At 42.3% G+C, this 27,254-nt stretch overlaps 1 protein-coding gene, 1 long non-coding RNA gene and 2 pseudogenes across 2 annotated transcripts; 3 read left to right on the top strand and 1 right to left on the bottom strand.

Annotated features, from left to right (window-relative positions):
• Nucleotides 1-77: 77 nt before the first annotated feature.
• LOC127770810 (putative wall-associated receptor kinase-like 16) lies at nt 78-8,400 on the bottom strand (annotated as a pseudogene).
• Nucleotides 8,401-12,899: 4,499 nt separating this feature from the next.
• Nucleotides 12,900-21,391, top strand: LOC127771156 (wall-associated receptor kinase 2-like). Its single transcript, XM_052296995.1, has 3 exons — nt 12,900-13,817; nt 19,714-19,878; nt 20,020-21,391. Exons 1-3 carry the CDS (start codon nt 12,944-12,946, stop codon nt 21,198-21,200), a joined length of 2,220 nt encoding a protein of 739 aa, XP_052152955.1. The 5' UTR covers nt 12,900-12,943; the 3' UTR covers nt 21,201-21,391.
• A 1,397-nt stretch (nt 21,392-22,788) lies between these two features.
• LOC127770808 (zinc-finger homeodomain protein 11-like) lies at nt 22,789-23,341 on the top strand (annotated as a pseudogene).
• Nucleotides 23,342-23,783: 442 nt separating this feature from the next.
• On the top strand, nt 23,784-25,727 carry LOC127771158 (uncharacterized). The gene is made up of 3 exons (XR_008017103.1): nt 23,784-24,232; nt 24,773-24,874; nt 25,419-25,727. It is a non-coding gene; the product is annotated as an uncharacterized LOC127771158 (long non-coding RNA).
• The last annotated feature ends 1,527 nt before the right edge of the window (nt 25,728-27,254 follow it).

Raw genomic sequence — 27,254 nt, 5'->3', positions numbered from 1 at the left:
GAATCGGATACATAAACTTTTGACTTATAAAATTTAGGTCACTAAACTTTATATGTGTAAATTTGAGGTGTATAAACTTTAGGTGTATAAATTAACTAAAATAGGAAAGTAATACGGTGCCGAAAAAGGAAAGTGGAGGGAGGGGGGACCGCGCTAGGGGCGATCGCTGGTAGCGATCGATCGCCCCTTAGCCTTTCCGCTGTGCCTTGTCCGGTTCCAATCTCAGCTGCAATACCACAGGAGACAGCCATTCTTGCTACAATAACATTTCTCAAGGCATGCAATAATGGTAGCAATATGCAAGACAGTCATTTGATTTATCCAAAATAAAATGCCACGCAGATTCTCGAACACTAGCAACAAGTTCACACACATGGACTGGGTGCCAAACACTCACTTACATCGATGACGTCGATGGATCAAGCAGATATATAAGCAAGATATCTATCATCTTGCCAGTTCTGTGCTTAGCATGGCTTTCTTCTCGAGGCTGTAAACCCCGGTAGTCTTGCTATCAGTTTGCCATGAGGATGTTGTACGCGTATTTGCCATCTCTGCCGTAAACCTAAGACCCGCAAGCACGAGCGGTGGCTGTGGATATTGCTGCACTTCATCTGCAAATGCAAGTTGCTGAAGCTGCTCTGCCACATACCTCATCTCTGGCCTTGCCGTACCTGGAATAATCAAGCACTGACTCGCTAGCAAGTACTGCAGCCTGATGGATCACTCTCAGGTTGTCTTCATTAACAATGTCACTATCAAGGAGTTTAATGAGTGTGCCATCCGTCATAGCCTCCTTAAACATTGAGGTCAAGGTCTTCCTTTCTTTTGATAGTGGCCTCTTACCAGTTAGAAGTTCAACCAGAATTACTCCAAAGCTATACACATCATTCTTAGCTGTGAGCTGATACTCAAGCAGGTAGTCTGGGTCAAGATATCCAGGTGTGCCCTTGGGCGCAACCTGAGTTTTCTCATCAATTGTTGAGCAGCCAAAGTCAGACACCTTTGCAACCAATTCTTCGGTGAGTAGTATGTTTGCTGGTTTCACATCACCATAGAGTATCGGGTGTGGTAACGAATGGAGATGCGCAAGCGCATCGGCAGACTCGGCGGCAATCCTCAGGCGGGTTCCCAAAGTGACATGGCAACTCCTGTTCCTTTGGAAGTCCAATAGCTCATGCAGTGTTTTATTTTGCACAAACTCATAGACAAGCATGGGTGCCTCAAATTGTAGGCAACAACCAAGTAGCTTGACAATATTAGGGTGGTTGACACGACAAAGTATGACCAGCTCCTGTACAAAGTCCATCTTCCTGCTCTCATCAATCTCCTTGCACCTTTTTATCGCAACAATAGTGCCATCTATCTCTGCCCTGTAAACTGTTCCCTGTCCTCCTTCCCCGACAATGTGTGCCTTGTCGAAGTTATTTGTTGCAGTTTCGATCTGCCCTCTCTCATAGAGGGTAAACCCAACATTGCCCTCTACCTTCATCATTTCTAGCAGTAGCTGACCTCCATGTTGTTGAAAAAATTCATCTGTCTGTCTTAAAAGAGCTTGTTTTTTTGTGTTCTGTCTGTGCCGGATCACCTCCCATCCAAGGAAACCAAATAGACCAACAAATACACAGGTAACAAGCCCTGAAAGGACGGAGTTTTTTCTTTACTGAAAAGGCTTAATCATATGTTTGAACTTCAATATTTTGGCATCAATGTACATGTTGTACTTAACAGTCTAGGACACACAATTAAGCAAACCGTAAGTTTTAGTGTGTTCAAACAATCATTCCCTTCGGTCTTTTTCAGTTAAGCAACACCCCCCACCCCCCCCGCCCCCCCCCCCCCCCACAAAGAGAATTGGATGGGATTTTGAGGGCCCCTCAATTTCATCCAATCCTTTTTTCAAGGAGATTAATTGAACAAGTCCACACCTTAATTTTCTCTAAATCCACTTTAATCTACTTGACAGAGAGATTAACTGAAAAAGGCTAAAAACATTGTTTGGCAGCATGGGGGTGGATTGGGTGAATCCCCCTCTCTCATCATCCCCAACTCCCTTCAATACCCCTCAACCTAACCTATTAACTTGTATGTTTGGGTCATGGGGATTATGGTGGGGATAATTTGTATCCAGAATTAAGAACTTAAATAGTGCACCAAAGATTAAATGCCATCAAAACAAGCCCTAAGATGTTCTGTTGTAACGCCCCGACATTCATTAGCCATTAACACAGCTAAATCACACCGGGGTGTTATGCATTACCTGTGATATAGTACCAGTCCCAGGATACACTAGCTGGTACACATAGAATAAATGTGGAATCAAAGTAAACTGCTTTATTACATCACTGGGTAGTAGTCCTTGTATAAGTTGCTATCATGGACAGGCCCATAGATGAGCAACACAACATTACAGAAAACCATAAAAGCGACGGCGCAGAAGCGAACAGCGCGGAGCACTAAGCGACTAAGCAACCATGCACTAGGCGAAGAACCTAGGCATCTAACTTATCCCACAGGCGAGGCTTGGGGCTAGGCACGAAACTTCTAGAAGTCTTCATACTCGGCTTGCTCCTGGAGATACTCCTCGGCGGTCGGGTCGACATCTTCATCTTCAAACTCTATATATTATTATAAGGGCAAGGGTGAGTACTTTAACGTACTCAGCAAGCCGGGGAAAAGGATGACATGTCGGTTTAACAAGGAGGCTACGGTTTTATTTGCGAAAGCTGCCTTTCTGGCAAAATGATTTATTTCACAAAACTCCTAGTGAGTGAGTCAAGTTTTAGTTGTCGGGAGGAGGCTCACGCCTCGACCCATTCCACAAGTTGCTTTGCAACAACTTGTCACGGTTAACGAACAACAAATATTTTGTTTCCTCTTGGTTCCTTCTCACTTTCCACAACAACACTAATCCACACAAAACACCTGGTTATCCCAGCACATCAACGCCATCATCATGGCCCTAACAACACCTCAGTGTCGGACGACACCCCAGGTCACACAGACCCGTTCCTAACCACTCAGGTTAGCCGTCTGCCACACAGGCGGACTCTGGTAACGCTCCCTTTTCAGTAACCACTTTTCCACAAACCTTTGTCAAACAAATCTACGCTATGAGAAAAACCTTACACTCGCCCTTGATCGTGGGCACGGCTGTTTGAACAGTTCATTAATCTCTGCAGAGGTTGCACGCTTTACCCACACGACACGAAACTTACACCGGTACTGGCCGGTACCAGAAGTTCGTGATAAGGCCTTTCCAAAGCTAACCCATGAAAATCACATGCCACCTAGTTGGGCTAAGATCCATAGCCGAGTATCAGGCAATAACAGCCGTCATCCACTCAGGAAATACCGAGGATGCCTCCTACTCCTACTGGTACCACGCCACAATAGAGGCAAAAAGACACCCATGATGGGCAAATAAATGTGTAACACTTCGTCTCCTCATCCTCGGTATTCCACAACCATTGGCACACCAACTCCCATGTGATCACAATTTACTTAGCCAGAGGCATCCCATAATACCCGTGTGGTCGCACTGTAACGTGTTCGGATGGATTTCCCAAAGGAATCGGTCCTTAACGACAATACGTAGCCAAACCACAAAGGCATGACTCCGCATCATCACCACTTTCACAACACATTTTATTTCACAACTCCTCGGTACAACGTACCGGATTTTTAAACATGTATTTGGAATAACCCAGGTTTCCCACACGGCAACAACGTAAGCGTGGCTAAGCGGAACTACCTCGGTAATCGTATAACGATACTGGCGCAAATATTTGTGGAGCTATCAAAGGTATGCAAACATCAACCTATGAAATATAAGTGCGACTACTAGGTTGGTCCGTCGGTTGTATAAACAATCCGAGGCCTAAACATGTTAATCGTGTGATCTAAACAATGCATCTTTGCAAACAACATATCATTGAAAATATAGGGGCAATGTGATCAAGGGGGCTTGCCTTGCACAGGGTTGGGGTCTTCTCCTTCGAAAGCGGTGTCCGGGGCTTCTTCGAACTCGGGCTCTTAACGCGAAAACAAAGCTAATAAACAAAAGGCAAATAAAACAAGCTCAAACTAGAGAAACAATAGTGCCACTATGTAGATCTCAATTTTAGAAAAATTTCAGAACTTGAACGGAGTCAATCGGAGTTACGGTTGATTTTCTATGAATTTTCAAAGGTAAAGGGATTTTTCTGGAATTTCATTTATTGGACGGCAAGGGAATATTCCGTTGGAATATTCCGCTAGAGTAACAGCAAAGAGAGGGGGCCCACCTGTCAGCGGCCAATGGAGGAAAGAAGGCGCGGGCCCGGCTTGTCAGTGGCTTGAGAGAGGAAAGGGAGGTGGGGCCGGCTTGGCAGCAGCTCAGGAGGTCTTCTTTCTCCTCCTGTCGCTTGCTTGCACGGCTCGGCCCTGGGATGGCGACGCACCGCGGCGATGGGGCGCGGCGAGGCGACCAGAGGCCGAGGGAGGTGGCGGCGGACTCCGGTGGGGCTCCGGCGGCGACGGCGGCGCCGGGAGGCGAGGCTCGGCTTCGTCTTCCTGCTCTCGCTTTGCTCGGCTTGAGGCGGCAAGGTGCCGCGGCAGCGGGGCGCGGCTCCGCGGCCGGCGGCCAGGAGAGGCGGTGGCGACCTCGGGCGGTGCTCCAGCGAGGCACCGCCGGTGACGGCGGCGCTAGAAGGCGCGGCACAACGGCTATAGGTGGCGGTACAGAGAGCAAAACGAGGGAGAGAAAGAGGAGAGAGAGATGGGAATGGTGTGGGGAATTTGGGAGAGCTCGGGCTCCTTTTATAGGCGAGCAACGCAGTGGCGAGCTGGCGGTCTAGACGCGGGGAATCGGAAGGTAGGCGGCTAGCTGCTCGGCCGGATTCCTGGGAGGAGGGGTCGGCGATGCGACGACATGGCGTCATGCACCGGTGGCGACTCGACAGCGAAACGACACGAAGGGACGTGCAGAGAGCGGGAACGGCGGCGGAACATGGGTGACGCGCGGCCGACAGCGGCTACGGCCGGGATTTGGGGCGGTAGGGCTAGAGAGGGTTGACGCGAGCGACGGTGGCGACTTGACGCGAGAGAGAGGGAGAGACGCGGCTCGGCGGCTTCCCGGGAGGAGACGGCGACAAGACGACGAGGCGACGGCGAAGGGACGCGCGTCCGCGAGAGCTCGGGATGGGACGGCGCTGCGTCAGCGGTGGTGGCGACGCGACATGGCGATGGAACGGGGATGACGAGGGGTGGCGTCGACGCGACGGGCGACGGGACGGCGAGGTGATGCCCGCGACATCGGATGGACGGCGACGGGACAGGGGATGACGCATGCGGCGGCGTGGCTCCGTGTCTCCTGGAGAGAAACCGGAGCGCGGTCGGGCTTGGCACGACGCGGCTTTGGCGCGGCGCGGGCGTCGGTTTGGTGCGGGGGAGGTGCGGCGCTGATGTTGGCACGACGCGCAGCGCACGGGAGAGTGGCTCGGTGCAAAGCGGCTCGGTGCAAAGCGGCTCGGTCACGATGGTGGAACGGTGAGGCGAGTCGGTGAGACATTTCGTCGAACACCTTCCGTGCGTGAGCTGGCCGGCCTGAGGAAGGAGATAAACAGTAGTGGGCCGAGTTGGGCCGGCCTGCTCGGAGAGCTGAAGAGAGGAGGGATGGAGGGGAGTTGGGTCTGGGAGAGAGAAGAGAGAAGGAGGCCCAATTCAACAGTGAGCTTTCACAATTTTCCGGAGATTTGTAGAGTTTGAATTTTGGGGAGAATTTTGGGAGGGATTTGAATTTGAGTTTAACCTAGGGTTTCATGGGATCTTAAAGGCAATTCTAAGAGAGGATTTGAGATCTATTTGGCACAAAAACAATTAAGAACCAAATTAACTCCAAATTTTTAAATGACAAGATTTTAAATAAATGAAAATAAAAATACGGGTGCTACAAACCTACCCCCCTTAAAAGAATCTCGTCCCGAGATTCCGCGACTACGCGAACAACTCCGGGTGCTTATCTTGAAGGTGATCCTCTTGTTCCCAAGTAGCTTCCTCTTCTGAATGATTACTCCACTGAACCTTGAAAAACTTGATTGTCTTTCGTCTAGTGCATCGTTCCTTTTCGTCCAGAATCCGAATCGGTCGTTCCTCGTAAGTTAGATTTTCTTGCACATTTATTATTTCCAGTGGAACCTGCTCTTCTGGCACACGAAGACATTTCTTCAACTGAGACACATGAAACACATTGTGCACACCGGCGAGTTCTGCAGGTAACTCTAACTGATAGGCAACTTTTCCACAACGTGCAGAAATATGATAAGGTCCAATAAAATGTGGTGCTAACTTTCCTGCCATTCCAAATCTTTTCATTCCACATAGGTGTGACACTCGTAGATACACATGATCTCCAACATTAAACTCCAAATCTCTTCGACGATTGTCAGCATAATTTTTTTTCTGTCTAGACTGGGCTACTCTCAAACATTCCCCGATTACTTTCACTTGTTCTTCTGCTTCCTTCAGAATATCTGATCCAAAAATTTTCTTTTCTCCGACGTCTGTCCAACAAAGTGGAGTTCGACATTTGCGCCCATACAAGGCTTCATTCGGGGCCATCTGTATGCTTGCTTGATAACTGTTGTTGTAGGAGAATTCTGCATAGGGTAGGCACAAATCCCAAGTACCGGCAAAATCCAATGCACAAGCTCTCAATATATCTTCTAGAATCGGATTCACTATTTCTGTCTATCCATCAGTCTGAGGGTGGTAAGCTGTATTGAAATTGAGATTGGTTCCCATGGCTTCATGTAACTTCCAGAAATGGGAGGTGAACTGCGTACCTCTATATGACACAATCTTCTTCGGGACACCATGTCGGCAAATTACTCTTGTTATATATAATTCTGCTAATTTCTTGCCAGAATATGTAGTCTTCACAGGGATAAAGTAGGAACCTTAGTTAGTCGATCCACTATTACCCAAATGGAATCATAACCCGAAGATGTCTTTGGAAATCCTGTTATGAAGTCCATTCCTATTTCTTCCCACTTCCATTCCGGAATATGTAACGGTTGTAATAACCCTGCTGGCTTCTGATGTTCAGCTTTTACTCTTTGACAGATATCGCTAAGGGCAACATACTCGGCAATATCTCGCTTCATTCCAGACTACCAAAAATGACTCTTGATATCCTGGTACATCTGGTACTTCCTGGATGGATAGAATAAGCAGACTCATGAGCTTCTTGAAGTATCAAATTTCTTATTTCCTTTTTGTTGGGCACGCAAATACGCTTTCCGAACCAAACTATTCCTTTGTCATCCACGGAGTATTCTGAGGCTTTGTCTTTCTTCATCAATTCCTTGATATTCATAATTTCTTCATCGCCTTCTTGGGCTTCACAGATTTGATCCTCTAGAGTCGGTTGAACCACTAGGGTTGCTAAAGTTCCTAGCTTAACCATGTTAATTCTTAGCTTTTCCAATTATTTACACAACTCTGGATGATGGGGTGAGGTCACAAGAGCATTACAGTGCACCTTCCGACTTAGGGCATCTGCAACGACGTTTGCCTTTCCGGGATGATAATGTATTCCAACGTCATAATCCTTGATTAACTCAAGCCATCTTCTTTGTCTAAGGTTGAGCTCTGTCTGAGTAAATATATCTACAGTTTAATGGTAATTCTCATGTTCTTCACATTCATCAATATCTACAGTGGAATATTAAATTTATTTAGAAAATAAAAGAATAATTAAATATCGAGAAATATTCCATGACTATAATAAGTAATTAAGGATGAAAACTATAGAAATTTAACATATTCACCTTGGCAGCCGTGTAATAGGTAAGGGTTTTCTTGGTATCCATGAGTACAGTTGCAGATGTAGCCGGGTCCACTGGACGAGTTGACGCACACGCTGTTGCTGCTGATGCACGCGTAGGAGTCATGATCTTTCTGCGCTTCCACGCAATTGCTCGCGTTCTGCACAGCCCAGTCAACGACCATTGGCACCCGCCCGCCGTTGGTATCGATGAACTGCGATGAATTCATCACGTAGCTCCTCCGAAAGCTAAATCTCGATGACTCCATCAGCACCGCATAGCTGCAGCTGCTAACATTGTAGATCTGCGTCGTGTTGTAGTCTGGATTAAACATCGTATTGTAGGAGGTGTGCCCCTCGGTGATGGTGGCCTCGCAGCAGCCTGTGCCGGAGCAGGCGCCATCCATTAGGCTCGTCAAGTTATTGCCTTTCGGCCCGCAAAACGCCGAGCACGCGCTGGCGTACCGCATGTCCTCCCTGTCTCCAGCTGCGATGTACGCCACCGTGTAGCACCCAACGATGAACTTGTTCTCGGTGTCGGAGAGCCTGTGCGCCTCGGGGAGGTAGACCGTGTCACTGGACTCATTTGTCATCCCTTTAGTGACGCTGTCGTAGCAGTAGGAGCTGATGTTGTTCCACACCCGTGCCTTACCATCTAGCAGAGAGACGTGACCGGTGGCAGGAAGGGCTTCTTGCCCTCGATGGTGTCACGGCAAACGAGCTCGAAGCCGGGCCACGAGCAGCCGGCCTCAAACCCGAAAGGATACGAGATCTTCACGTCGCCACACGCCGTAGAGCAGTTGCTACGAGGAGGTGGCGGCGAAGCTCCAACAGCGAGCAGCACCGCCAACTGATCTACAGCACAAATCCAAAGTAAGGATGACAACAATCTCTGGAAATTATGCATGGCTTTCGATTGTGTTCCTCCTAACCAACTGCTGGATGCACCTTTTTTTTTTTCTCCCTTTGGATTGGAGAGGTGGTATTGAATAATTAGCTTTCTTAAACTGTAAAAGTACCGTGGATTATATATAAAGTTTTCCGAGAGGACCTAGTCGTATCGTGCAATCGTATCATCCTTTGGTAATTGGACTGCAACAGTTCCAAGGCAATGCATTATACAGACTGAAAAACTGTTTTACATGTGAATGTTTCTATTGTCTCTGAGTATGTACTTACCATATATTTAAATTTAAATGTAATAAGAATGTGCATATGTTTTGTTGTATAGGTACGTAGAGGTACAAAATTATAATAAACGATCTAAAAAATTTCTAATAGAAAATATGACAACTTAATTTGTTACTATCTTGCACTAAATATTCGACTGCAACAGTTCCAAGTCAATGCATTACAGAGTGAAAACATTTTTTTACTCTGTTTTGCTCCATCAGCTTCATCAGCTTCTCCAGGAGTTTATCCAGCGCGTCGCAATCTTTTCTTCATATAGGAGTACTTTCCAACGCGTTGCATCAGCGCCACCGCCCTGTAGACGACCTGCAATTGATTCTTTATAAGCTTTTTTTTTTTTTTTCAAAAATCCACTGATTCCTATTAACCCACTAATCCCAACAAAACCCAGTAATCAAAACCATACCCACCCTTACTCACACCTTCATTTTAATTTATCAGTCTGATGCTATCCCAAAAAGATCGATCCAGGCACAGAATGCAGGTCAAGTAAATCCCCAATAACACACCAAGCAAAATGCGCTAAAGGACAGGTAAACAAAACATGGTCTGTTGTTCCCAGATTTAAGCACAATTTGCATTCATCGCCCCAACCCCCTCTCCTCTTCCACTTTAATTAAATGCCATTCAGCCATTCAAGTTACGTCAAACAAACATTACGAGGCGCGCGAATAGGAACCCTAGCACTAGCATAGCAGTGCTGGTGTCATACTCATATGGCATGTAAATTTGTGCTTACGACGACCTGTGTTAAACGAAACAACCGTGCGACGGATATATATATATCATGCATGCTCTTAATTACGAAGCCATTTTCTTTTCCAACGTAATGAAAAAGTACATTCTAAGACCCGATCGCACGTACAATTAGTAAGGCTCAATTTGATGCGCAAGTAGTGATTGTACCACGCTGGCATTAATTTAAAATTTCTGTTTCAGTTATTACTAAGAAATACTATATGAATTTGCACGTACCGTTGACAATATTGTAATCAACTGAGTTGTTACTACAAAGAAGTCCATTTTACAATATTTGACTTTGTGATAAGAGGAAAAGAGAAGGAGTGATCTTATTAATTATTTTCAATTTGAAAAATGGATTAATATGTTTTTAAAGAAAGGATTTTATAGAATATTTTTGCAAAAACAAACTATTTAGCAATTTGGAGAGCGTGCATGTGCAAAACGAGGTGAACTATTAACACATGATTAATTCAGTGTTAAATATTTTTAACTTGAAAAATATATTAATATGATTGTTTTAAAACAAATTTTCATCTCTGTTTGAGAACGTTTAATATGATTAATTAAGGGTTTATATAGAACTTAGCAGTTTGAGAACGTTTGTGTGAAAAATAACAGAATTTTCATCTCTGTTTAAGCCATTGCCGAACTCAGCCTCATACTGCCTAAAATATCAACATATATAAACATCGAAACAATTGTGCACTGCAGGATCACAAATTAAACTTGGCAAACCGTACACTTCTGAATCTTGTCCATAAGTTATAAGAGTAATTTTGCTTTAAGAAAACCAATTGTTAGGGTTGCATGGAAACACAAACTAGACATGCTGTCAAAAAATGATTTACCATCAAAAAATAGGTTCCCATCAGAAAAATCCCACAGAAAATTTCGTGAAGGGAATATCTATCGGGTCACTTGCAGGGAAAAATTAACCGATAAACCTCAGGTTTCCATGTCTAATTTTCTGTCGTTTCACCAACAGGAATTAACTTTCTGCGTACTGTGTCACCAACCGTCAAAGAAATTACATTCCACAACATCCGCAGGGCCGGGGGCACGGCTAGCTATAAAATTCTGCAATGACAACATGGTCGGTGCATCGCGTCTAGATGAGCTGTGTGGGCAAAAGATATGTTTTTATTTAATTGTATATCATTATAAATTTATTACAAATGTTTAGAAAATATATTTAAAAAGTCACATAACACTGGTGTGGCATGAGGCAGAGAAAATTACTCTCAAATTTAAAACTAGTAAATGATTTAAAAAAGATCGTACAAAATTTTCAATTGCTTTGTGGATTTTTTATAACCTACTCCTTCTGTTCCAAAAGTATAGACATTTTTAGGACTCAAGTTTGTACAACAATCTTAATATTTCTCTGCATACTTTCTTATCCGCCATATGTTGGGGCTCTTTGGCTTAGTAGGAATGATATGGTTTTTCATAAAACATCATCAAAATCTTATTTGCAGGTATTTTTCAGGGCAACATATTGGCTTCGGGGTTAGGCTCAACTTCAAAGGCAAAATGATGATATCAATCTAATAAATGATGCATGTCATAAACTTGAGTCGGCAATTATATGCATCTTTTCGTCAACTTCGGATGTAGATTCTCAAATAGAATTCAGTAATCTTGTGTTGGTCTTTATTAGTTTGTGTTTAGCTTATGTTATGTCAGTGTGTGCTTAGTTTGTTCATGAGTGGACTTTGTAATAATTGGCTGTAGCTCGTTGGGCAAAGGCCGGAATGTTATTCCATTATTAAAAAAAAATCACAATCATTTGTGACCTCAATATTTTATTTCTATTAAAACTCTCAAAAAATGATTAACCTATGGAAAATTTGGCTATGAAAAAATAAGTTATAGAGTAAATTTCATAAAACTACGTATACTTTAGCCAAACCATAAAATAAATAAAATTTAGCGCCAATTTTTTTTATTAAATTATAAATTTAAATTTAGGGCTATGTTGGAGCTATACACTTTGTAGTTTTATGATTAAATTGTCAGTAAATCTATAGTTTTATAATAAATTTGTTACCTAATCTATAGTTTTATGATAATCCATCTTAAATATATAGTTATGTGGTAAATTTGATTTTAAATCTGTAAGTTTATGATACTGGACCTTAAATTTGGAATTATTTGTAATTTTAAAATAGTTTTATCATATTATCTGAGATATAATTGGCCTGTGACAAATAGAGTTGAATGCCAAAGATGCCAATTTTACTATCCATTATTTATATGTCTTATTAATAATCTGTAATGCAACTTGCCATTTCTCCATAATGTGTTCTATATTTTACCAAATTTTTCAAAGGGTGCGGAAGCCAGGTTTAATTTCTTAGGGCTCAGTCAAGATGTCGATTGGTGGAAGAGGTCGTTGCGACACTCCCATAAGGCCTCAGGATATATTTACTCTAGTCAAATGATTTTTCATGTACTAATACCTACGTTCTTTTAATTTGTTCTAGACATTTTTAACTTATTAGAGCGTTCGACGTGTGGTTGACTTTGTATTGCATGACTTCATATCAAGATATTCTAATGAAGTTGTAATATGATGAAAATATTTCTAAAAACAAATCTACTGGTACAATTTTCGAAAATGAATGTTTTATAATTTCAAAGCTATGAACGTCATAGATTAATTCTCGGACGCCAGTTAAAAATGGGAGTATATATATTGACGGAACCGCACATGAAGCAGCATCGTGGCCGATAGCTTTCATTTCATTTTCTTGGAGGTTACCTTGATACATCAAATTACGATCGAGTTAATCTTTCCAAAGCCCACATTAATTACTTTTTTGGCTGTTGAATTAGTCAGTTCTTATCAATATTTAAATTTTTTGTCCACATATTACAACCATATGTGCATGAATCAATGTACCACCACATGACAACAACATGCTGGGTGTACAGTTACAGTTGTCTAGATCACAAATAGGAATATCGACTCCGGGCGCTAAGCTATCCCTATGTGAAGACGAAGACTTAGAACAAGTCCAAGTCAAGGCAGGGTTTGTAAAAATTAAAATCATTTTAGCTGGAGTACAAGCTCGTTTCTCCTACGTCCATGGAAGAAGTAGCGACTGCTATATATATATCTTACCTCCTTACAGGTAGGTAGGTGAAGCAATAATCAAGGCCTAGAACACAACACCAACCATAAAACTCAAATCGTCCATGTCTCCATTCCACATAGTACTAGCTGTTCTACCGTGGCTCTGCACAGTGGTATCGGCAGGTGATCTGCCGTCCAACTGCAATAGAAGTTGCGGCGGCGTGAAGATCCCTTACCCTTTTGGCCTTGAGCCTGCCTGCGCCTTGCCCGGTTTCAACCTCACCTGCAACACCACAGGACATGACAAGCTATATTACAATGAGGTGGAGATACTCAGCATCTCGCTGCTAGAAGGCCAGGCACGCATGAGGATGGACATCTCCTACTATTGCTACAACACTTCTGGCCAGATGGATGGCTCGGAATGGTCGTTGGACTTGACGAATACACCGTTTAGGTTCTCCGACAATGGCAACAAGTTTACGGCCATTGGGTGCCAAACGCTTGCTTACATCGACGATTTGGATGCAACCGGCAGGTTAACAACCGGGTGTGTGGCTACATGCCGGCAAGGTGACCTCTCAAGCATAACTGACGGTGCATGCTCGGGCATAGGATGCTGCCAGACAACTATCCCCAAGGGGCTCCAGTATTACGAAGTCACATTTGACTCGAACTTCAACACCACGGAGATCTACAACATGAGTCGTTGTAGCTATGCGGCACTCATGGAGTCATCCAGCTTCAATTTCTCCAAGAACTACCCTACTTCTTTAGCGTTCTATGATCATTATGGTGGGCAGGCACCGTTGCTCGTGGATTGGGCCATCGGCGACGAGACCTGCAAGGTAGCGCAAGAGAAGTCCAATTATGCCTGCATAAGCAAAAACAGTGAGTGCGTGGACTCGCTCAACGGACTAGGCTATAGATGTAACTGCTCTACAGGATTCCATGGAAATCCTTACCTGAAGCCAGATGATCCCGGCAGTTGCAAAGGTGAAGTTTCTTACAGTCTAATATAACAGACATTATTTACCAAGTTATTTTGATATCAAAGAAATATCTAAGGTTGTGACTATTAAATGTGAATTCAAGACGAACATATATACTTATTAAAGAAAAAGCAAGAATCTCTGTGTGCACCGCAGATGCATAGGCCCATATATCGGTTATCTTAAAAATATACATAAGATAGATCTTCTTATTTTGAATATTTTACAACCTAATTTTGCTATTAATTTAGGGGTTCTTTTCATTTTAGAGAAAAATCCATTTTACATCATATACTTTTGCGGTAGTCTAAAAGAACAACCGTTTATTTTTGGAATGACACTGTTCGTATCAGTTTTTTTCAAGCCATTCACTTTACATTCTTCAACCAAAACTTGGTAATTTTTTACTTAGAGCAGCTCCAGTGTGTGGAGAAATCGAACCGTGAGTTAAAAATATAGAACACGGCACATTGGGGGAGTCCATTGTTACGTATCAGAGGGCATAATCGACCTATAAACATGAGTCAATGTTACGGAATTAAAACATATTATTTATTATATATGATATATCTTAGTATTAGTATTATGAGTCTGGACAAACACAATCATTAACTGATTTTAACACGGGTGTCGTGTGCTTGCTCCGTTTTTAGTAGCAGGATCAGACGTAGACACGTGGTGTGGCTGTATTTTTTTCTTTTTCCTGACTATAGTCTCCTAGGACTCACTGCTAGAGTCCTCACTGCTAGAGTCTTTAGTCCCGGTTTGAAACCCCTTTTATCCCGGGTTGTAAACTGGGACGCCCAATCCAGGACTAATGCAGTTGTAATAACCGGGACTAAATGTTTTTTTTTTCATTGCTTTTTGTTGCTTGCATATATAGATTTCCCCAGATCGAGTTGCTGCTGACATCCCCAAATCCCCACATCAATTGATGTCACATATCAAATGAACATATTATTTTTGACATCACAAATTCACAAATCAAATTCGAGTACATCACAAAATTCTCCAAAAAAAAAAAAGAACATCACAGTGTCGGTGCCATCCTGGTGTCGTCCTCTCCCTAACGACGAGCGCCCGCCGTTCTCCGCCACGGCATCCACCGGCTTCCCTTCTGTCGCCGCCGCCTCAAGCTCCTCCCCATGCCTTCCCCGCTGGTCCTTGCTGATCTGCTCCACCCAAGCCGCCGCGACGTCGCGACACCAGCCTCCCAGGGTGCTCGGCTCTCCGCCGCCAGCCCCATCACCCTGCAATGCCTTCTCCCGTCATCAGGATGGTGGCACGGAGAGGGAGAGAGAGGGAGAGAGAGGGAGCGGTCGGAGAGATCGAGAGAAGAGTCGGAGAGGCGAGACCCGTTGTCGGCACGGTGGCACGGAGAGGGAGAGAGAGAGGGGGGGGGGAGATGTCAGAGAGATCGAGAGAGGAGTCGGTGACCACGAGGAGGGCGGCGCCGCCGCCGGCCGCCTCCTTGTGCGTCGCAGCTTGCCGCCTCCCCTCCCGCCGGATCCAGCGGACGGGAAGCGCCGCCTGCTAGAGATAAGTGCGAGAGGGAGAGAGGAGTCGCTGGCGTGTGCGCTAGAGATAAGTGCGAGACAGAGAGAGAGGAGAGAGGAGGAAAAAAATATGAGGATGGAGGAGTTTGCGATCCGATCGAGCAGGAGAGGATAAGTGCGAGGGATTATATACGACACGTCGATTTTTTGCCAGGTTGGTAATACCGTCCGGGACTAAAGTTACTAGGGGGCCAGACATTTTTTGAATCGGGACTAAAAATAATCTTTAGTCTGGTTGATATTGCTTTGGGCTTTTCAACCAGGGAAAAGATCTTCTTTAGTTCCGGTTCCTATTCGAACCGGGACTAATGTGAATTTTGTCATCCGGCCAAATATACGTTCTCCAGTGGTGACTATAGACTATGGACTTGTATTTTGTTTCTGCTTTATCAATAGAAATGTCGCAATAGTGTGAGTTGTTTTTTTTTAAGAAAAGGCATCAACTGATTTATGGCTGGGTTATTGCACACAAAAAGAGGACGCGCAACCTCTTTTTAATAAGCCTTTATACTACAAATTCCATTAAGCATCCTACAAACGCTCCCAAGCCGCTACTAACGCTCCCAAACTGTCACTTGGCACTCTAATAAATTAGAGAAATCCAACAACTTCAATAAAAAAAAAGCAAAATATCTAACCCTTGATTCTCACTTAATACAGCGGGCCCATTATTTTACACCATTAATTCCATTTTAAATAAAAAAACCAAAAACCCTTCTGCCAAAAATCCTCTCTCACTCCCCTCCTTCATGGGCCTGTGTACGTACGTTCCTCCCTCTCACATCCTCTCTTTTCTTCATTCCTTCCATGTTCTAATTATCTACATAAAAAATATTATCTTAAAAAATAGATAACTAAATAATTATATTGTTTACAACATATTCTATTTAAATATATTAGCCATGTGGTCTGATATAAAAGAAATACATCGTTTGACAAAAACTCCTGCAAATAGCAAAAATTAATAACATATACTCCCTTAATTTTCACTTAAACCATGGATCTGTTTCTTATTAGATCTATTAAAATATTATTTCTCATTCTCACTTTTAATCTGCCATTTCTATACGAGAGAAAATACGTAAGTAGTATCCATCCGAAAAAAGATTGAAATAAAAAAGATTAAAAAAACACAGATTAAAAAGAAAAATTCATAGCTAAGATATGAAAAAACCAGCCCGGCCTATTAGCCAATTAATATTAAGTACGATCCATCCAAAAAGGATCGAAATAAAAAAGGGAAAAACAAAAAAATCACAGCTAGCTGGCATATATAAAAGGACTAATCCGGCAATCTGCTCACTGCTCAAGCATTGATATGCACCATCGTAAGTTTGTTGAGAGCTAAAGGATAATAAAATTTTGAAAACATTTGATTTATATCTCCAATTAAATATAGACTTCCATGGTTACATCTGTCGGTGTCTTCATGGAGGGTTACATGCATGCATGGATCCATGCATGTATTAACCTTTGAAAAATATATGTTAGTTTTATACTCAGTTTAATTCTTTCTATTCTTGACAATCTACGTATCTATCTACGTATTATATACTGAAAGTCCATTAAACTTTATACAAACACTTCTACACCACACATAGCATCCATACAAACACTTCTAAGCTGCCATGTAGCAATGTTATAAATCACATAAATTCTAAGAAAAAAATGCATTTAACCATTGGTTTTCATTTAGTTTGGTAGACCCATTGTTTTATCCATACAACTACCTTAAAAAAACTACCAATTAAATTTATCTTTAGAAGTCCCCACTTTTAGGTGCACATAAGTACAGTACGTACGTACCCACGCAGGCCATATGTTCCTCTGTTTCGTTTTGTTTTCTTTGTGAAATCCAAAAACCAATACACTGTTAAAATGTTTGAATTCAGCTCAAAACTATATTTGGGATTCAAAAGAAATTCATAGTGTGCGATTGGGATTCTTATTGATTGTATCACTATTTTATACTTTGATTTGCTCGAATATATTATAGTAATTATGAAGGAAAAATTCATATACTACCGATAACATGCAAGAAAACATAGAAAAGTTTAAGTCCATTAAACAACTTACGAACACTCTTAAACTATTACACGATACTATAATAAATTAGAGAAAATCATAGAAATTATGAGAAAAAGATAAAATATTACAAGTTTTGCTGTTGGGGGAACGTGCTCACTATAAATGGGAGTAGCCAATCCTATAATCTCTTTAGAACTCAGCCTTAAATTTATTACTTAGCTACTAAAACGCTAAATATGTAGTATACAATATACTTGATCAATTATAACTTACGAGGAATATTCTCCCTACCACTCTGTACTAACCCCTAAATCATATTGCTTACGAGGTATCTATGCACGGTGCATCTAAAGATTGGCTCATATAAAAAACTTGCAGTATATCTCTACAACAATAAAATTAATAAAATAGAAATAACATGCATGCGCATGTTTTTTCCTTCACATGGGATCGAGACAATCAAGCTGCTACTGCAAAAGTTGTTTGGTTATCTGCAGTTTATTTATGCAATGATAGATGATGATTTGATCTATGTGGGTTAACAAATTTTAAAATTCATGTTATTTCTGTACTCTATCCAAAATTCGTTTGTTCTCTGCTTTACACAAATTTTAAAATTCATGTTATTTCTGACCTACTTCTGACCTATATATATTTTGAATCATGTGCTACAAAGGAACCTTCAAATTCTTTCACTGAGAGACAAAGTCATAATATTTAAAATTCTAATAACAAAAATTATGACAGTTTAAATAAGATGCACGCGCAACTGTGTGGGCTAACTTAAAAAGAAAATGAGCCTTCATTGGGGTGAGGATCGATAGTGGTGGGCCTCGGAAGGACTATATAGCATATTATCCACAAGCTAGCTACTCAGTCGCTATACGTAATATGGACTTCATTGGTTGTTAGCTTTGTTAGAGCATGTGTGCAATCGGTCAACCTGGAGCGGTGATAACAACTCCACGTCGGCTTCCCTGCTGTGTTAGAGGAGAGAAGGACAGAGGGAGAGAAGAATAGCAGAGAGAGAGAGAGCGCATATCAATAAAAAATATTCCTTCCGTTTCGATATATAATAATCTAATCTCAATATATGATAATTTTTTTAAAAATATATAGCAATATATAGATCTCATCCTATTCTATGTTGCTATACATTATGACAGAGGAAGTATATATATCAATGGTTTCCATTATTGACGATCGTAAAATATAAAGACCATATATTGTAGTACGGGTAAACTATAGTAACAGGCTATAAATGATGTGATATTTTACCGCTAGCAAGTTGACGGTATTGTTAAACCTGCTCTTATATTACTAGCTCACAATGAGGGGGCATATGAAGCTACGGTACCGTATTGTACCCAACTCTGAGCGATGAAGCAAGAAAGATATACTCGTACCCCAACCTTTGTGTCTCATGTTTTGTTCTTTACTTTTAGATTACCAGTTTTCTCCCTTTCATATATTCCTGTTTTTACAACTGTTTTCAATCTTTCCCACCAAATTACTTTTTTTTCAATTTTTTTATTTCCCCCCTTAAAAAATTTCTACCATTTTCATTACTTCTATTTTTTAAAAAAATCTATCCATATATTCAACTTTTTCTTTAAACTATTGTATTTATCCAATTCCTTTGGTGCTTTTATGGTGGTGGTGGTGGTGGTTGTAGGTTAGCAGAATATAAGAGAAATTCATGATCAGTTCTACGAATTGCCACAGACAATTGCACGAGCACATTTCTTTCCTTTTGCCATCGCTGTTAGCCTTTCGTCACATGCCCTCCCTTAAATTCATACGAAATATCCATGTTACCCCTAGAATGTATGAAGTACTTCCAAGGCTTATTTATACTTTTAGTGGTAAATGGACTTTTTTTTACGTAATAAAGGAATACTACACCGGTAGCAAAAATAAAAGAAAATCGCTTGCAATGGCATTTGCTCTAACTCACGTTTGTTGGTGGTAATTCTTAGCTCGTGACTAACGACCTTTGCTATAGGCACTTTCAGATATCAAGTACTCTTTCCGGTCAAAAATATTTAGTGTTTATGATAAAGTTTAGTCTAATATTTGAAACATTGGCCATCAATAACCTACTGTACAATTATTTAAAAAAAAAGGTATACGGAGATTATCATAAACTTAAAATAATTCATCAACTCATTCTATAACATACAAAATTTGATGATCAATTTTTCAAAAGTTTAACACATGTTCATCATATTTACCTTTGTTGTTTATGTACCTTCATGTAATATTTTTTTTTGAGATGTAACATTATGTTTTAACAACCTTTACATTTGATTTTAGATATCAATGAGTGTGAAAACCCTGAGAATTATTCTTGCTATGGAGAATGCAACAATAAACCCGGCGGGTTTGATTGTTTCTGTCGTGCGGGTAGCCAAGGAAATGCATCTATTCCCGGAGGATGCCAAAAGGAGTACTTCACACCACGAGCAAAACTGACAACTGGTACGCACATATTCCAACTATATTTTGCAACCCCAACATCTTATGATCAAAATGATGCAGGCATCATTGTCAAAGTACATTGGTGTTAAAACCCTCACTTAAACGGCCTTCTTCCAGTCACTAATATTAGTTTTTTTATAGGAGCTGTTGGCTGTGTATTGCTTGGCCTATTTGGCTTCCTTGGATGGGAAGTGATACGGCACAAACGAAACATAAAAAAGCAAGCTCTATTAAGGAAGACCGATGAATATTTTCAACAGAACGGAGGACAGATATTGCAAGAAATGATCAGAGCAGAGGGTAACATCACGTTCAATCTATATACCAGTGGACAGATCGAGGCAGCAACAAAAAACTTTGACAAGGCGTGCATTGTCGGGAGAGGGGGGCAAGGAACAGTTTATAGGGGGTTCTTAGATGGAGCTGCTGTGGCAATAAAAAGATGCAATAATGAGATCGACGAGAGTAGGAAGATGGACTTTGTGCGGGAGCTAGTCATACTTTGTCGTGTTAACCATCCCAACATTGTGAAGCTGCTCGGCTCTTGTCTACAGTTTGAGGCACCCACGCTTATCTATGAATTTGTGCCGAATAAAACACTGGAGGAGTTGCTAGACCTCCATCGGAGCAGGAGGTTTCATATCACACTAGGAACCCGCCTAAGGATTGCTGCAGAATCTGCCGAGGCGCTTGCGCATCTCCACTCGTTGCCTCATCCGATTCTCCATGGTGATGTGAAGCCGGCCAACATCCTTCTCGCAGAGGGATTAGTTGCGAAGGTGTCTGACTTTGGTTGTTCGACCATTGATGAGAAAGCCCAGGCTGTGGCCAAAGGCACGCCAGGTTATATTGACCCGGACTATCTATTTGAGTACCAGCTCACAGCCAACAACGACATATATAGCTTTGGTGTCATTTTACTTGAGCTTCTAACTGGTAAGAGACCGCTGTCCAAAGAAAGGAAGAGCTTGACCTCATTGTTTCAGGAGGCTATGATGGATGGCACGCTTGTTGACATCCTTGACAATGATATAGTTGATGAAGATAGCATGAGAGTGATCCAACATACTGCTGCTCTAGCAAGTCAATGCTTGATTGTTCCAGGTGCAACGAGGCCGCCAATGTCACTAGTGGCGGCGGAGCTTCGGCAGCTAGCACTAGCTGAGGAAGTGCAGCGATGCCCACAACAGCCATTGCTGCTTGAGGATCTGAGTTTTATGGAGATGGGGAGCACAGTGTCCACATGGTATGGTAATAGCAGAACCAGTGGGACTTTTAGCCTCGAGAAGAAAGCCGTGCTGAGCATAGAATTTGCGAGATGATCATAAGTCATTTGTTTGTTATATTGAACCATGCAAGTTTGTGTTATATTTGTGTTATTCCCCACTTTAGAGGTGGAAGAACGGTCCGTCGTGTAGTTGTGTAAAAAACATGTGATACATTATAGTAGCATTTTAGTGTATTTTTAACTTATAATCAGCAAAATTGTAATAAAACAGCTAGTGGTGGTAGTTTTATATGTATATATATAGGTTTAATAATTGTTTACCTTTCTTAGATATATCAGTTTAAGCCGTACAAGTTTTTCAATGGCAATGAATGCAATCTAAGGCTAGAAAAGAGTGGTCGCAAGTTAACACGCTACTCCCCCGTTTTTATATGTTATAAGATTTGATTTTGATAAGTTGAATTGAAGCCACTATGAGCTGGTCCTGCGGGTGTTGGCTCAAAGCAGTAGGATTGGGCTGAAATCAGTCCAACACCGATTGAGTAATTTGCATTGCTTTTGTGTTTAAACTAATTACTAAAAATAATACTTCTATTATTAAAATCAACATGGTAGCTCCAAAAATTCCAAGAAAATTTTGTAAAGTACTTTAGTTCAGGAAAAATTGTACTCCCTCCGTCCCATAATATAAGGGATTTTGAGTTTTTGCTTAAAAAGTTTGACCACTTGTTTTATTCAAATTTTTTAGAAATTATTATTTATTTTATTTGTGACTTACTTTATTATCTACAGTACTTTAAGCACAACTTTTTGTTTTTTATATTTGCAAAAAAAAAATTTGAATAAGACAAGTGGTCAAACGTTGCAATCGAAAACTCAAAATCCCTTATATTGTGGGACAGAGGGAGTAACAAATAACTCACACCATGATTTATTCAGAAATTGTATTCGCTTGTTTATTTCATTAGTTTATTTGATTTGCACGTTGTTTTAAATTCTAAAAAAAAGTAATTTTTAAATGTGAACATCGCTAGGCCAGTTCAAACACTCTTGTTTTGAAATTGTTTTAAACAAATAACACTTGTGACGAACTAACATTGCCGTAAAATTATGTCGTTGGTCGGTTGACCTCATATGACAATATAATAATCATCACGATACGCCATTAGACTAGTTTAGGAAGATTTTTCCTTGATTTCTATGACGAACATCTCATTTTCGTCACTAAGCCACACTGCCACCTACTAAACGTCATAAAATGAAATATTGTAATGACGAATAAGTCCGATGTCATAAGAATTTACATAGAAGGTCAGATGTGTTGTAGTGCCACAAAGGTATCGGATTTCTCAATCGGCACCAAGAAGGCGGCACTGATGTGGAGAGGAAATATGTGCCAAAATTCCGGTGCCGGTTTAGAACCGGCAACTTTTAAGGTTCCACAAATAAAAAAAAAAGCCGGCTCGATGTCGAGCCGATGCATCGAGCAGCTCTCCTCTGCCCCGACCATCCAAGAACACAAGAACATTCGAAATCACTAAGAACAGTAAATTTACTAAGAATGGACCGAAGCTGCTGCTGCTCACCACGCCACATCGCAGCTGCAGTAGAAGTAGATCGATCAGAGAGAGGAAGAGACAGATCGAGATAGAGAGGAGGAACAAGCAAGCAATCAGGGAGCAATGGAGCAGCAGCAGGAGCGGCCTCAGGAGGTGTACAGGGAGTGCACGCGCAGCCACGCAGCGAAGCTGGGGACATACGCGAACGCCGGCTGCTGTGAGTACACCCCCAACGATGGCCTGCTCTGCGCGGCGTGCGGCTGCCACCGCAACTTCCACCGGAAGGACTTCCTTGATGGCCGCGCCACCGCCGCCACCGTCTCCGCAGGCGTGCCGGGGCGTCTCCACATGCACCAATGCTGTCGTCCCCCAGTGGAGGCGGGCTGCCGGGATACATGCACATGGCGGCGGTGGGTAGCGGAGTAATCGACGGCAGCGGCGGGCACGGCGGCTCCGGCGGGAGAGGCGGCGGACGCGCGGACCAAATTCACGAAGGAGCAAAAGGCGAGGATGCTGCGGTTCGCGGAGCGGCTCGGGTGGCGGATAGCGGGAGCCCGTCCGCGCACCCAAGGACGGCGACGTGGCGCGTTTCTGCTGCCGCCTGCCCCTGCCGCCACCTCCATCCTGCTGCCGCCAGCCGTGGCCACCGCCTTCCCGCCGGATGGGAGGGCACTGATGCCAGGTCGGTAGGATCGATGGAGCTACTAGAGATGGGAAGGCTCCCGTGTGCTAACTGGTGTTACCGTGCGTTTCTCTAAATACACGGTAACTTACCGTGGGTATCAACATACACCCGGTAACACCTGAAACATACCGTGTGCTGAAGTCAGACTCACGGGAACTCTAGAATATACCGTGTTTGTACATAGGGAACTCGGTAACATGATGCCTTCCGTTTGTGCACGTGCAGGTCCGTTTGGCGCAAAGGGGATTTTGTTGTTCGTGTGAACGGAAATTTGGTAGCGGCAAACGGAAAGGAAGGTTCCCGTGTTTATTTTGTTTCAGCACACACGGGAAGTACTGGAACCATTGAGTGGTGGCCCACATGTCCGATACTAAGCCACAGTTCAAGATAATTTCAGTTGAGAAAAAAAAAAGGAAAACAAAAAAAAATCTAACCCTAAGACCACGCACAACCCACATAGATGGATCGATCCACCTCTCCCACCTCTCTATCTCTCTCTCGCACCCCTCCCCGCCGCCTCTTCCGCTCCTGCTCCTCACCGCATCTGTACGCCGCCCCTCCTCCCCTCGCCGCACTTGTGCTCCGCCTCCTCCCTCATCGATCCACTGGCGCCACTCTCCTTCCTCCTTCATACCACCACCCATTCGAGCCTTTCTCGGCCGCCGCATCTCCTCCGCTCCTGCGACCAGATCTGCCGGGGAGGAGGCCATGGCCGCTAGATCCGGCAACCCAAGCCTTCCCGCCAGCGGATCCGTCCGTCTGGAGACGAGGAATGGCAGAAGAGGAGACTGGATCTGTGCCCTCATCCCCATCTCGCGGTAGCTTCGTCTTCCCCCGCCTAGGGCGAGTGGAGAGCGCTAAGCTCACCTTGGTGTAGTAAAGGTATGGATATCTGTTGTCCGAGCAGGACCGTAATAGAGTTCTTAATTTAGTGCTCTAGTAGATCTGAGTTCTTGATTCTTGAAAGAAACAAAGAACCAAAATGTAGGTTATTTGCATCTGGTCATGTGCGCTTATATGCCAAGTCTGATAGAACTTGGAACCAGTGAAATATGCACTCAAAGTTTATCTTACTGATTAGTGTAGCAGATTTTATCAAGAGGTGTGCACGCAAAGACGCAAAGTAGACACCTAATATATGTAGCACTTAAATGCAGCTTTTGGGAATAAATTTATTTCATAATCTCCTATAGGCATTTAGCAATAGACACATGGACGAAGTGTTTTTAGATTATCAGGTTGTTTACCCAATCGGTTTGCATGTGACACTTGTACTCTTGCTGAAATATATATTTCTTTTGGTATCTGGTGTGCCCATATGTGCTTGCTGATGGTCTGTATTGTGATGGCAATAATTAAGTGATGATGAAGAAGACTCATTTGATTTCTTCTACAATTTCTTTTTATTTTCTGTTTTGGTAGAACTGATGAAGATGACAACGATGAGGAACACTTTTTTGTTGGAATATATATATACACTGGTGACAAGCAATATGCGTACCAGCAGTGGGGCTGATCAGAAAGGTATTTACTTTCATCTATAACATTTGCCAGTTTTTTGGGAAAATCTTGCTACAATGATTGCGATAAATGTTGCCATCACTTATTTTTCTCCCTACTGTATATTTAGAAGTTTCAATCTAAATTGTATCTAAATTGTAAAGGTTATGTCTGAGTTATTATTTGTGTTACAATCCATTGCTTCATCTAGGACTTTCTGAAAAGAGTTGAAAAGAATTATACTTCATGGTTAAAGCCCCAAGTAGTATGCTTCAATACCGAGAATAAAATACGGCCAACTCCACATTTTATCAACTGAAAAACTGCTCAAGTTATATTGTCGATCGTTCTTAACCATATTTTAGATATTGACAGATCTGGTTGAAAGTTTACAAATTGAGCATCTGGTCTTAGTTGTCACAGTGCTATGTTTTAGTTTAGTTAGCATGTAATAGTTACCTTTTTTTTTTAAGTAAGTAATAGTTACATTTTGATATTAATTTTGCTTCAATCGTACAACTTTTTGCATGTCTTGGTCTCTTTTCTTACCAGTTTGTCACAATTGCAGATATATTCAAGTATGAACTCCAGGCTCTGTACCATCAGTCAACTAAATAAGCTGTTGCTAGTTAATCAACTAAATAAGTTAATAGGTGTGATGTACTCTTCTGTGCTTGCAGATAATTTATAGACAAGTCAAAAATATGTTTGTGCAGCTGCTCGATAAAGAGATGTAACAAGTAGCTCCTAGATATATAGCTAGATATCGGACAAATGTATAAAAAATTGTAGTGTGGACTTGTCTCTCAATTGTACTGAATATTGTAAATTGCTTGTGCATTGAAACCTACATTTTGTGAAATCTATAATTTTTGGATGCGCAATGATCTTATGAGCTCGATGGTATTATGGTTATGATGGAAATGCTAATAGTAACACGTGGTAATTAGCAGGGGAAAAAATCTACTGAATAATGCCAAATGTTACCGGGTGTTCTGGAAACACGGTAAATCACTGTTCCGTTTTATTCCGTTAAAAGGTCTGTTACCGTGAGTCCACGTACACCCGGGAACGTTACCGTGTGTTTCGGTACACACGGTATAGTTCTGGCCATCCCGTGCGCAAAATCGCAAAACCCTCGGGAAGTGCGCATGGTAAACCGATGAAGCCGCCGTGTGTCCGTTACCGTGTACTGGTACTCGGTAACACTGTTACCATGTGTTTTTTTGCCTGTTACCGTGTGTTTACGACACACGGGAGCCTTCCCATCTCTAGTAGCGAGAGAGCCGAGACAGAGAGCGGAGAGGGTGTGGTGGTTGAGCAATTCAAATCCCCTGCGGTACTGCACATGCAGTACTACTCACAAACATGCAGGCTCAAGGGTCTGTGGGGTCCATATGTCAGTAAGACCCTCACTCATGGTTGAGATGGAAGGAGAGGATAAGGACGTAAGAGAAAGACGAGGAAGAGGAGACGATAAGGACGGAAGGTCACCAGCTCGAGTCAATTTTAGCGGTGCTGGTTTTTCTGAAAAGACCAACACCCGGTTTTTTATTAAATGGCACATATAACATATTAAAGAGTCGGGTTTCTTAAAAAAAATTATCCTTTCTTATTTTCTTACTTTTTCATTAACTGACTGAAAGTAAAAGATTTAAGGAAGAAAAAAGGATTAGAAAAAATATAGTTAGAAATCACATCACGAAAATCTACTCTGATTTAAAATCAGGAATAATATGCAATAAGCCGTAAATGTGTCATTTTTTTTAGCACCCCGTAGAGGTGGGAAAAGGTTTATAAGTGACGGTTTTAGCACTTTCGGCACCTATAGTGTCGACCTCTATGTGCCTTTTTCCAGGAGTGGACTGCTACTTGTCTCAAACTTCCTCTTTACACCGGTTAAGCTCATCCAAATAAGTGAAAGGAGAGTCCTTTCTCGCAAAATTACGTGTCCACGTCATGAAGAAAATTTAAACCGTTCGATATTATCACCTGCCAATCTGAACCATCGGATGGCTCAAATGGCAAAAAAGATCATGAAGGTCCTTTATGAAACTTCTATGAAAACTAGACCCTTCCACACCCCTAGAAGTCTCGAACTGATTGTTGGTATTTCTTACGATCCCAGATAAACTCGTAAGTATATGGAATACCGCTGTAGCACTTGATATCGAACACAGAGAACGTGAGTAAATCTAAGGCTAAGACTATCCAAGGACAACAACTATTGGTAGACTAGCTAGGCCAGAGAGGACTTTCTATTTGTTTTAACTATCTAAGCTAAGTTAAACAATAATTTGCTATCTGTTGCTTCGGGCACTAACCCCTGCTGGTCTGCTAGCGTGGTTCCGGCCGTAGATCTATGATGTATCTGAACATGAAGGATTATTAGGACGGGATTCAG

This window comes from Oryza glaberrima, chromosome 4 (genome assembly GCF_000147395.1).
Source record: "Oryza glaberrima chromosome 4, OglaRS2, whole genome shotgun sequence".
Lineage (NCBI taxonomy): Eukaryota > Viridiplantae > Streptophyta > Magnoliopsida > Poales > Poaceae > Oryza > Oryza glaberrima.
This window is presented reverse-complemented; position numbering and strand designations above follow the sequence as displayed.

What these genes read in the sequence shown, in the direction of transcription:
- LOC127771156 (XM_052296995.1), top strand. Translation starts at nt 12,944, where the DNA reads ATGTCTCCATTCCACATAGTACTAGCTGTTCTACCGTGGCTCTGCACA. An exon ending in TGATCCCGGCAGTTGCAAAG is followed by an intron (nt 13,818 to 19,713) that starts GTGAAGTTTCTT and finishes ATTTGATTTTAG; the next exon opens with ATATCAATGAGTGTGAAAAC. An exon ending in ACGAGCAAAACTGACAACTG is followed by an intron (nt 19,879 to 20,019) that starts GTACGCACATAT and finishes GTTTTTTTATAG; the next exon opens with GAGCTGTTGGCTGTGTATTG.